Source organism: Engystomops pustulosus, chromosome 2 (assembly GCF_040894005.1).
Source record: "Engystomops pustulosus chromosome 2, aEngPut4.maternal, whole genome shotgun sequence".
Lineage (NCBI taxonomy): Eukaryota > Metazoa > Chordata > Amphibia > Anura > Leptodactylidae > Engystomops > Engystomops pustulosus.
In genome coordinates this window covers 217,196,506-217,209,690 of record NC_092412.1, presented here as the reverse complement: position 1 = coordinate 217,209,690, position 13,185 = coordinate 217,196,506, and the positions used below count along the sequence as shown (strand labels likewise).

Below are 13,185 nucleotides of genomic sequence, written 5' to 3'. Positions count from 1 at the left end.
CAGGCAAGGACACCAGGAGATGTTGCGGGGGCCTAGGGATGGCAACAACCCATCAGCAGGACCGCTACCTCCACCTTTCTGCAAGGAGGAACAGGAGGAGCACTGCCAGAGATCTACAAATGTCCACCAGCAGCCACAAATGTGCATGTGTCAGCACAAGCGGTTAGAAACCAACACCATGAGGATGGTATGAGGGCCCGACTTCCACCGATAGGGGTTGGGCTTATAGCCCAACACCGTGCAGGACGCTTGGCATTTGCCAGAGAACACCGGGGTTGGTGAATTCGCAACCAGCGGCCTGTGCTCTTCACAGATTAAAGCAGTTTCACACTGAGCACATGTGACTCTGGAGTCTGGAGATGCCGTAGAGAGCAAACTGCTGCCTGAAACATCCTACAGCATGACCAGTTCGGCAGGGGGTCACTAATGGTGTGGGGATGGCATTTCTTTGGAGGGCCGCACAGCCGTCCATGTGCATGCCACAGGTAGCCATTAGGTACCGAACAAGGGATCCTCAGACCCCTTGTGAGACCATATACTGGTCCGGTTGGCCCTGGGTTCCTCCTAATGCAAGATACTGCTAGACCTCATGTGGCAAGTTATGGACTAACTCACTCATTCCCCAGACCTGAATCCGGTTGAGCACATCTGGGACACCATGTCTTGCTTCATCCACCAACGTCACAATGCACCACAGACTGTCCAGGAGTTGGTGGATGCTTTAGTCCAGGTCTGGGAGGAGAGCACTCAGGAGACCACTCAGGGAGGTCATACAGGCACGTGGAGGCCACACACAATACAAAGCCTCATTTTCTCTTGTTCTAAAGACATTAAATCAAAGTTGGATCAGCCTGTAGTGTGTTTTTCCACTCTTAGTTTTGTAGGCGACTCCAAATCCAGGCCTCTATTGGTTAATAAATTTGGTTTCCATTTGATGATTTTTTTGTGACATTGTTCTCAGCATTTGCAACTTTGTAGAACAAAGTATTCAGTGAAAAAATGTAACCCATTAAGATCTATGATGTGTTATTTGAGTCTTCGCTTTATTTTTTGAGCAGTGTATATCAGTAGCTAATACAGTTTAATAACAGGGGTTCCACTTTAGACTCTCTTTGGCTAACTTTGTTTTTTACTTAGGCTGTTGATGTTTAGGTATTTTAGACAGGTATAAAGTGGCAACCTCCAGTGCATACCATGAGATACTTGTCACATTCTGAACCTATTATGTACTCTACATAATGCATTGGCTTGCCAGGCCAGTCTATAAGATGTACCTGTAGTTGGCAACCCCACCCCACCTCTATGCAAAAAATATCTTTGAAAATTGTCAAAAAAACTGTGTATCTATTCACAAAGCTAAATGTCCATTGTCTTACAGGAAATTGCAGGAGACCCAGATGTCTACATCATCCAAGCTTGAGGAGACCGAACATCGAGTTCAAGTTCTGCAGACAGGTTTGGAGACTTTCTTTTAATTCAGTGACTGTTGGGATTGAGATAAAAATATCTTTTTTACTGGTACTCTAGGGGGTTTTCAGGCTGGTTCTACTCATTCTGAAATGGTCCAATGAGAAATGACTGGCTGTGGAGTTAAAGGGGGTGTTTCCAGTTCTATAAAAATACATGTCCGGTTGATTACTTGCTTCACCAGTCCAAACACTGCTCTGGTCCAGTCTGTGCTCCACTCCATGTTTTTTTCCAAATGTTCTTTAAAGCTCCCTCAGACCGCCACTGGCTGGAGCGATGACCCACCCAGCGAATCTCCTGTGTGTCAGGAAAAACTAGGAGTGGAGCCTGAACTGGAGCAAAGGGAGAATGGGTTGGTTATTTGGACCCATATCAAATTGTTTTACATCCATTTTTTTTTTTTTTTTTTGCATTAATAAACTTCTTTTTGGTCAAAATGTAGCCAGTTGAGCATTTTTCATTTGAAAATCTCTATCAAAGGACCATCACTCTAGAGCCACATACAAGTGAGACATAATAAACATCTGCACATAAATATTTCAATGTGAGATTTGGCACTCAACACATCTGTTCGGCAAGTGGGATATGTTAACAAAAATGTCAGCTTGAATGACTTATTATAGTCCGTACATATGGTCAAAACTAAGGGCTTCTGTAACAAACCACATGCAGATCCTGAGCCATTAGTGAAAGAGAACTGGTCAGTATATGGGCTATTAATAGTTCTAACATCCTTATCTTCATTATCATAAAAACAGATTTGTAAACTGTATTCATTGAAAAATAAAACTTAAATAAGAATGTTAAAAATACTCAAACACCTAATGTTTATGCACATTAAATGGATTTATAGAAAATGCAAAAAAAGGAAAAAATGTAATCCACATACTCTGTAAAACTGCCCATCAATCCAAAAATAATTTAAAAAACACAGAATAGTATATAACTGTTCTATTCGAAAAGCAGTTAATGATTGTCTGCCATCTGGATTCCTTCTTTTTCTCCGATAGGTTCCCCTATTCCATCATTCCTCTACATGTCTAACTTGTCTACGTGGGCTAACTTGTCTATGTGCTCAGCTTGAAATCCTTTCTAAGTGAAGAGAACTGTCTCTCACTTATCAGTCTCAGTGTATCCAGTATAATGTGGCTTCAGAGTGACGCCCCTGCCTCCTGCTTGTGATAGATTTATTCCCATCATCTCTTACAAGCAAGAGGCAGAAGAGAGCAGTGAGATGAAACGACTCTACAACTGCATACAGAACATGGTAGAGACAGGTGGCCGGTTGTTGTATCAACTTCACAACTAGAACGTTGCTAGTAGAAAATTTTTACTAATAGAAAATCGGGGAGCCTGCCTAATGATAAATCTTCCCCAGTGTATGCGTGTGAGCTCGTCCTGGAATGTAAGGTTGGGGGCTAGAGGCAGGGAGCAGCTCAGCGCAGCGTCTGACCGAAGAGCAATCTGTCCGCCGACCCTAAACTCAGAATATCCAGGGTCGGATCCTGGGGCAATTAAAACTGTGTACACCAGGACTGATAGAGACAGGTTGGAGTTATATCTGTGAAATGATACATTTTTGTTAATAACAGTAAATTAGAGAATGTGTTATTTTGTTATCCTGAGTACATATAAGAAACTTGTCTTCATAGGAATACCTCTTTAATTATCGTGCAATTGACCTCATTGCAGATACTCAGATTACTGACTTCAGGACCATGTTAATTGTCAATATGTTATTATATTAATCCCCTAGTTGCTTACACGGGTCATATATCTACATTTCCCATGTTCTATTTAAGTCTCTTCTGCTGCAGAAAGTATAAGTTACATGCAGCCGCTCAATGTTCAGTGAATACTTATTACATATTATATCTGTTTTCTGATCTTCTATTTATCTGTAGCTTTGGAAAAGTCTCAGGCAGCATTATTCGACCTGAAAACAAAATATGATGAAGAAACATCAGCAAAGTAAGTACCAAAGTTCTCTTTACATGCCCAATTCTGGAAATAAACTGCTTTTCAGCATTACGCCTGGTAGAAGAGCTAACCCTGGGTACACAGGGATCCATTTAAAGATGACGAGAACTGGCAATGAATATAAGGTTGACTTTGATTTTTGCAGCATTAGAAGTACCAACTAGAAACCTTCCCACCACATTGACCAGTAAGGACCAGGTTATTCTCAGGGTATTCACTTAGAGGCCTCATGCTGAGATCCTGGATCAATGACCCATTATGATGATTATTAGTTATACTTCCTCTGCATATATTTCATTTGGGAAAGATTTATATCTGAAGTTTACATAATGTATTGACACCCAAGTAACCTTATCATTTGACATCCTCCATCATGAGAATTTCTCTGAATGGACAGCTCTCACCGCTTGGCTAAAACTGAGCACATAGAAATAAATGATTCCCAATTTCAAGGCTTAAGACAGGCAAACAGGCTTTTAAGAAAATCAACACTGTCATGCCGTGCTATTGATCCCATATAAGTTTAGGAGGGTTTTTGTAAGCCTGAGTATATACTATAGGTGTGTAGATTAGTTGCTCTTGGATGTGCAGCTAGGGTGAAAAAAAAACTTTACTTTGTAATTATTTCCTAAAGGGAACCTTTTAGCTTTCTGAAAGAATATTGGAATATGTTTCCTTGTGTTTGCATTTTGGCATTCTTAGTAGAAATGTATAAGTTGACCACTGGGAGTGACTAATGATGCATGTGTCCCTACAGACTCTGCCATAGTCCAGTCCTTAATGACCGTGGCAGACGGTGGAGGAACAAGCCTCTTTGACAGCGTGATACCCATTTGTAAAAATTTTTTGGACACCTTAAGGCTTCATTCACACAACTGTATTTGTTTGGCAATTTATGTCGCCAGTTCATGGACTCCATAGAGGTCTATTAAACCCGTTCACAGTGTGGTGAGCACACTGTATTTTACTGCAACTGAGCTGGGTGGCCACGCTGCAAAATATAGAACAGGTTCTTTTTCTGGCCTGATTTGCGGCACAGCCATTCGGCTTTCTACATGATAGGGGAAGGACCCGGAGCACTAAATCCATCCACATTCTGGCCCCGTTGAGCCCACTGTTGCATGACTGAGGCAATAGTGTATACCAGGAACCTCCCAATGTATATGCTAAACCTGTTCATAGACTTATGGTGGCAGACAGGGGCATCCTTTATGCTTCCGTCTCCTCAGTAAATCTAGCACCCAGCAGGTAACGCTAAATGAAAAAATGAAGCAAGCTGATTTTTTTTCTTCATGTTGGATATCTCAATATGCACAAATGTAGCTGTATTGCATCCATCCCCAGCCTCTGCTGTGCATGTGCAGTGGGTGTTTCCCAAGTCATGGGAATATCCAAATATGGGCCTTTGGTCACCCTGAGCAGTGATCTGGCTGATTCCAAAGTTGACTCCTCCTCCTCCTCCCCTTCCCATTTTAGAGGGGGGAGCTGAAGAGGGGGTATGTCCCATTGTATGAGTATACGGTGGGATACGTTGTAACCCTCTGTAGTAGGAATACATTGGTAATCCATTGGTAATTTATTTAGTGTAGCAATACCATAACATATAACCATTCCGACACTTAAGGAGACTATCGCTGCCATTCCTTATTTCAAATAAATGAATACTTGTGTGTGTGTGTTTTTTTTTGTTTTTGTTTTTTTTTTTTTTTAAATCAAGGGTGCATTTTTTGGAGAGATGAAGGGGGTTAGGATTTCCTTCACAACCTGACATTTTTAGTGAATGTGGGAGGGATTGTTTGAGTAAATTACATTACTCAGTTGCCGTAAACTAGCAAGATTTCCTTCACAATTGAATGATTGGATATAAAATTAAAAATTTTCCTCTCTCCACAATTTTTCGGTAATTGGTGGTCTTCCATCACAGAGTGGTGGAATTCCCCATCTCTTTCCAGGGTTGCTAGGTAACCATCAGATGTTTCCTACCCGGTCGGAGATGAACCCAAACAAGATGTGGTTTCCTCAGACGTCATGCTTACTAATATAATGTGATTATTCATCTGCTGCTTAGCAGTTTACGTATGACCCTGGAGACATATGTGCGTGTGTACCAGTGTGCCAAGGAAGTATTGTATTTGCATTGATTTTTAATTTTTTTGCATTTTTTAGACAAAGCGCAGCAGTTTAGCTGCTAACACTTTGATGGGAAAGGTCTTATGTCAACCTGTCCACAATGAAGATAACATCACAGTGTAGTGCTTGTTCTACACACAGATTGTACCCAAAACTTCAGTAATGTAACACATCTGATTGTTTCATTCCTCTTCCAAAAATATTCAATCTTCTGTAACATATATGTGTATAGTATCATAAACGTAAAGGGACACTCTTCACCAAATAAAAGTATGACCATCCTCAGGTAGGGCATCAAATATCCTTTTTAGAATTCACTCTGTGTTAAATCTTGCCTGCACATAAATCTCCCCCACCCCACCAGTTTCCTGGCTTTTCCAGCCACTTGTTGGAAAATCTCATTCTCAATCTCGCTCATTCTTTACTGCTTTATGGCTCAGAAGGGGTTAAAAAAAGGTTATGGAGTTGAGTGTTGTGGCCTGTGAATGGACATCTCCTATGTGTCCAGAGGCAACTGTAACTAGAAACCAGAAAGGGACATGAGAAAAGGAGAGAAACGCCCTTTATTTTTTTATTTATTTTAATTAATTTTCTGGAGCATATGTAATACTCTGCATTCATACGGAAGAAATAGAAGAAGCAGAGTGAGGTATCTACTCGCAAGAGCTTACAATCTCTGAGGAAGTATGGTGACGCTAAGGGTTAAAAGTGGTAATTTAGTGTAGGGGTCTGCTAGTGATCTCCTAATAGTATTTTGTTGTCCACTTTATATAACAAAATAAGAAAAACATAAAAGGTGCTCAATCCCTTTTGCTTTTATGTCATCCCATCCACCATTTCCTAGGATCATACCCTTAAGCTCTGCTAAATTTTCGGTCATGGTGTAATGCACACTCGAATTTTCTCATTATCTGCAGTGCACTAAAAAAAATATCTCCTGCGAATCCCCTAACCTCAGGGAACACAAATATAAAATAAAATGTATATCTACAGTTTAACCCAGAAGCCATAAAAAACCGCATTGACCTTTATTAAGATCACATAAGTTTAATGTAAGAGAGATTTTTATTTACAAGCTATTGCGCATGTAATGGAAGGGAAGCAGCTTGGCTCTCTCTTCCAGTATATTCACAGGAAATGTCACGCAAGCCATAATAATAACTGGCACGCCATAAAAGTAATATATAGGGAGTTTTGTTTGTACTCCTAATGATGCATTTCTGTTATAAGCGTTTTTAGGAAAAATCAAATTGTTTTTCTTATGGACACTTATTCACAATATTTTCTTGTTTTCTTCAATTTACTTTTTATGTATTTTGCACAAAAATGTGGCAGAGTCTTCAAAAGTGTGTTACCAGGATATTACCCTTTATCAGCCTCCCTCATGTCCCCATAGAAAATTGTAAGCACACGCCCACTGCTCGCTACAGGAGAAAGAGCAGGAAGAAGGAAAAAAGAATTGTCTTGCTTTTTTCTCTTATTGATTTCTGAAATTAAAAAAAAAGTTACACTTTAATATCCCTACATCTTATGCACCATAGAATCAGATATTCTTTCCAATGCCTGATATTGGTTTCCTTACAGGAATACCCAAGCTGAAAAAAAGTATTCAACGTACAATTATTTCTCTAATATATAACATAGAACTTTTGTATCCCAATTTTTTTTAAATGAACCCCCACCAACTCCTGACGGAATCCCTAATGTTTTGTATTAACTTTTGTCGAATCGTTGTACTGAAAACTAATTTTTTTTGCCTTAAAAAAATGCAACTCCCAACAATAAGGTAAAAAAATAGTCCATGTCAACAAATAAAACACATTATAAAACTTGTATTACAAAATTTCCAGTTTACATATCTCTTAAAAATCCGGTGATAAAATGATGGAAAGGTTTAAAGTTAATGCAGGTACGTGGCTCGGAAAGTGTTACTTATCCAGGTTTTTTTCTTTTCTCGCTCCCTTCCTCCCCGTGCTGTATTGCCAGTGTGTCGGATGGAATATCAGAAAGCCACTTATGGCAACTGTAAAGTTTTCCATGTGTAGGCTCAAAATAAAATGTAATTAGCCTTTATGCTTAGAACAAGGATCCATTGATGAATACAGCTGGTCTTTGTTTTATTCTGTCTTTGAGAGTGGGAGGTAAAAGTGTTCTTCATGTTTATTAATGCAGCATTTTTTAGACAGATGCTAAGCAGAGTTCTCAATTGGTTTTGTGTATGAGATTTGTGCCGGAGAACTTAATACTAATAAATATTTGACTAATACATGCGACACTTGTATGGGGACTGAGCAGTATTGCCAGGGAGATATTCACTTCCTTTTATAGTGCACAGTTACAATAGACACCTTGTTTAGTAGACTGTAGATGAATACCATCCAATATTAAGGCAATGTGTAGCGCAGAATCAATGGCAGCCTTCTATTTAAGAGGACGGATGCTCGGATAGAGAGCGTTGTGCGCGGCATAATATTTTATATTTCTCCCCATATATCCAGTGATTTCCTTCCCTGTTGTCAGCACAAAACTAATACCAAGCTAATTTGACAGCCTTGTTGCTAAGGAAATTCCCCATAGTAACAACATACAGAATTGCCAGACTCTGAACCCCCCAAAATAAAGCATAGAGATATACTCTACACTCGGGGTACATTATCTGTCTGTTCTTCATGGGCTGTACCCTCTATATGACCCCTAGTTACAGACGGACCTCTCTGCCCACTGTGACCTCTGATGAAACTCTCTGGATGCTTTACCCCTCATCCCAGGCTGCAATGATTAGCTGTAAGGTGTCTATAATTAAGTTTTATTGACATTTCTTGTTTCCACGACAGCACAAAATTTTGTAAAGGTACAAAGTTACATTCACAAAATATATATATATATATACAAATTACAATTAAAGGAAACCTACCACTTGAAGTGGTAGGTGTAAGATGCATATACCGAGCACCAGCTCAGGGTGCGCTGGTGCCAGTGCTTACAGCGGTTTATAACACTAACGAAAGTAAGCACCGGCACCAGCTCACCCTGAGCTGGTGCTCGGTATATGCATCTTACACCTAGGTGTAAAACTCTAAAGAACAAACCTACAGAACCTATGTATCTACCTATCTGTGTAATTTTTTTTTTTTATGACGTTTTGTTTTCATAGTGTGTTTCTCTGTCCATATTGAGGTGCGAAATGAATTGTTAATTTAACGCTTGGTACTATGTTTTTTATCGAAAAAATTTATTGAAAAAAGTGTTTAGGTATAAAATGGCAAAAACTAAAATACTGTGTATACACACTTTGAAGTAATATCTGGCTGCAGTTTTGTAACCTAATATGTTATTGAAATCATGGGAAAATGGCATATGTCTGTCCAGTCTTAAAGGATTAGGGCACTTTTTGCTAAGTTTTTGAGTTTTTTTGCCAATTAGCTTTTGTGGCTGCCCAGCATACTACTACATAGCAAGCTTCAGGACGCCGTTCAATAGTAATGTATCGTACTGGGTGTTGGAGAGGCCTTCCCTCTTTCCTGCAGAACGATCGCTGGAACCTATCAATGACCAAATCAATGTGCATCTCTAAGTTGGTCGTTTGTTAGCCTCAAAGGTCTTTGTGGAGAGGGTCTGGAGTATACGGCATCCTACAGGCTTCTCATTAATGTGAATACTGCTGTACCAAATCGTACAATTTTATTTCTTTATTTTCATATAAAGCTCTTTTGCTATTTTTTTTTTTTAAGTTTAAAATACTTGAAGTTTAAACTAAAATTTGATGTTGAAGGCTGAAAATAATACTTTGTGGCTGAAGCTGATCCCATTGAAAAGTGATTTCATTGAAGGAGAACTTTGCACTAGCAGGTTACATTCCCGTGAAAAAGTATTATTATTTCTGCATTGTTTTTTTTTACTCAGTGATTTGTGCTCTTTAATGCAAAGGTCGAAAACTTTAACCATAAAGATTGGTCGCCATCTATCACCATCTGGTTGACATAGAAATCAGTTGTTGGCAACCAGAAGAGACACAAGTGGTAGGAAGTTATTTTAAGCCAGCTCAGCCCCGCACAGAGCAGACCTTTGTATACATTTTTTTTTGTGCTTCAGTGAAATAGAATCTATAAAAAATATCCTCTTTGGCTGTTCTGGATTTTTATATATATATTTTTGCTGAAATGACAAGTTGCATGTAGAACTTTGGTGTTAACGAATAATCAAAAGAGAAAACAGACCCGGTGTTTTTGTTGTGCACGCTTCTACTGAGCTGGTGCCTGCATTCCTGGAACGAGTATAAAAGACAGTGGTTTTATGGTTGTTACATGTGGTATTATGCTGAGTCTATAATAAAAGTTAATTTGTAATTAAAGTTTCCGATTTCCTGTTCAGTTAATGAGTCATGAACATCCAAAGCATGTGTTTAGAACTATAAAGTAACTTGCAATTATACTAAGAACAGGCTTTACAAATGAGAGCACTTTTATTTAAAGCAGATACCGAGGGGGAACATGCACTGTACATTATAAGCATTGAGGAATGTCAGTGTATGTCCACTGTAATGATAGCCTCAAATACTCTGCATATGTCTATATGGGAAGGGCTAGTATCATCTTTTCATCTAAATTTAGTAATTTCGCCTTGATTGGGGTAAGACTGCCCTAATCATTGCATTGTTGGGGTTCACACAGTGTGAGGCTAGACTCAGATGATGTTGTAAATCGACCGATTCATTCATAGACTATAGTTTAAGAGTATCCATGTGAAGCGGGGGCCAAACCGATGCAAAGCTTTGTGAAAAACGGAAGAAACGTCAGTCTTTCACAGCCGAGAATTGTCAGGTTACGTGCACAGAAAATATTCACAAATAGGCGTGGGGTTTAAAAAATTTTTTATGGCCGGGCTGGGGAGGGATAGTTAAACAGGATGGGACACAGGGACACAGGGAGCTACCGGTCCGCGTTGTGGACGACTCCTCCCATCCGTCCCTATCTCTCAGCGTTGTAAGCGCTGGGAGATGGTGCGCATGGGAGCATCCGGCCGGCCGGAAGCTCCCTGTGCGCCCTTGTACTGAAACCGGCGCACCGAGAAGACCGGCCACGGCGCGGGACATCGGCAGCACTGGAGGAGGTAAGTACATGTTTATTGAGTTTAAATAGCCCTCCCCAGCCCGGACATAAAAAATTTTTTAAACCCGGATAACCCCTTTAAGTTTAGTAAGTCACTAAATGGAAATCAGTTTTCGCAAAGAGAAAAAAAACACAGGATGTGAACATAAATTTAAAATTTATAATAAATTTAGTTGTCAAGAATTTTAATATGTAATACAGACCCTTAGACTACACAGTTTTGCAATGTTTTAGATGCCTATTTGTTTACTTTCTATACACAAAATACAGGCAGTCCCTGGCTTACGCACCAAATAGGTTCTGTAGGTTTGTTCTTAAGTTGAATTTGTATGCTAGTTGGAACTGTATATTTTATAACTTTAACCCTAGCCATTTTTCTTTAACCTCTGACAATTGGATTTTAAAAATGTTGGGTTGTCATACGAACCAGGATTAACATTAAATCTTAATTGCAGACACCATGGATAACTGGGATAAAGTACAGTAAATTACCAACATTTGTGACTAAGGGTCATCTGTAAAGCGGATGTTTTTAAGTCCTGGACCGCCTGTAAACTGTATTTTGATGCATAAATGTACATATTAAATTCCAACCCTTACCTACCTTACCACTTTATTGGTGGAGTGGCTATAGGTGCAATTAATGGCATAAATACCAGCTAGTAGTGCTAATAACTTAGGTATTACAAGTTATGCAGATTTTAATTTGTCAAACTGCCCGTTTTAATTAATACAAAAATTTCATCAGATTTTTTTTTTCCAGCCAAAACCATGGATGAATTTAGAATTTTGCCATTAAAATGTGAAAGGTTTATAGTTTGTTATTCATCTTTTTTCTCACTTGTTTACACTAGTGAATTGTTTGTAAATTAAAAAATAATTACGTAAAGTAGTATGGCTGTATTATGGCTGGGCTATGATTTTTTTAAAATTTTTTTGGGTGGTAGAGTTTAAGTAATGAATATTTATCTGGTTAGAGTGATTCATAAAAGAAGAGAAAAATAAGCTTAGCCCTAAAAAGAAATACCGTATATACTCGAGTATAAGCCGAGGCCCCTAATTTTACCACAAAAACCTGGTAAAACCTATATTTTTTTACTCGAGTACAAGCCGAGTTTGGGTTTTCAGCACATTTTTTTGTGCTGAAAAACTAGGCTTATACTCGAGTATATATATGGTAATTAAAAACTTTAGATGCCTATTGTAAAGCAGGCAGCTGGTACAAGGTTGGGTCCAAACAGTCTTGCACTATATCAATATGCCAGGCGGTATGTGCCGGAGCCAACACCAGTGTAAGAGGTGAGCATGTTCTTTCATGACCAAATAAAACCTTATTATCATCATTGAAATAAGAGTTTTGAAAGTAAAACTAGTCACAGAAATCATTTCATTGTGGATGAGATTTTACTTGTCATGTCAAGTTTAGATGTACTTTTGTCTTTCACTACTGGATTTATGGTATAATAGTATTGTAGGAATTGTTATAGGTGAGATTAGTGTATCCTGTTTCTGAGCATCAAACACAAAAATTCTTCAAATTCACCCTAAGCCCTGATACAGACTCAACACATTGTCCTGGAGCTTTATGTGGTGAATATTTGGAGTTGCACAAATCAGGGGTTCTGGCCATATTCTGGAACATCAATAACCAAAGTTTGAACAACAAAAATATAGTGAATGCATTTTAAAATGACAAATATTTATTACCTTTCAAAAGACATAATTACAACATAGCCATCGGTAAAAAAAAAAGCCAAACAGGTTAAAAAGGTGTGTGTCACAGTACATGTTATGAAACTCGGCATGTTACATGATCCACAAAATAGACCTGATGAAGCACTTTGTATAGTGCGAAAAGCATTGTCAACTGAATAAAGAAACCCCTTTTTATCAAGTACCTGCACCCCACGAACGTCTCTGTTTTTACCAGGGGGGTTACAGCCTGCAACCTAACCTTCCTATTCAGGAGGAACCACTCAAAAAAACAAAACAAAAAAAAATAGAAATACTCTGAATTCACACCTCTCATGTGACGTTATTTTGCTCTCCCAGTATGGGAGAAGGAGGTGCTGGGCCGTGCATAATTAGCAGCCCGGAGAGCCGAATATCTTCCTTTCTAGGTGATCCTGTCATGTCAAGACTAGCGACGGACAGCTCCTGTTGAAGAGGAGTGGAGGTGAGTATTTCTAGGGGTTTTTTTGTTTTTTGAGAGGTTGATTTCCTTTTAGTAGTTTACCAAATGCTGGCTCGGGCAACTAGGTGGCATTGGTTGTCTGGCACCTAAGAGCCTAATGCATTTTGTATGTGGAATAATAAACAGGGTGGTATTCACATAATACACACCATGGGCATGTAGACTATCCCATGTATGGCTTGTAAATATCTGGAGTTGCAAAACTTTTCACGCTACACCTAGTGCCCTCCCACCCATCACACTGATCGTGGATGAATTAGTAGACATTCTTTTCCGCAGGTGCCCTTTACCCAAGGATACCTTTTA

General features: G+C 39.1%; 1 protein-coding gene across 3 annotated transcripts in view; it reads left to right on the top strand.

Moving 5' to 3' along the window:
- CUX1 (cut like homeobox 1) overlaps positions 1-13,185 on the top strand; it is a 272,705-nt gene that overhangs the window by 131,960 nt on the left and 127,560 nt on the right. For all 3 annotated transcript variants that reach the window (XM_072138168.1, XM_072138167.1, XM_072138166.1), the window contains exons 7-8: positions 1,379-1,455; positions 3,372-3,438. In XM_072138168.1, coding sequence (XP_071994269.1) covers positions 1,379-1,455; positions 3,372-3,438 — 144 coding nt within the window. The remainder of the gene's footprint in view (positions 1-1,378; positions 1,456-3,371; positions 3,439-13,185) is intronic.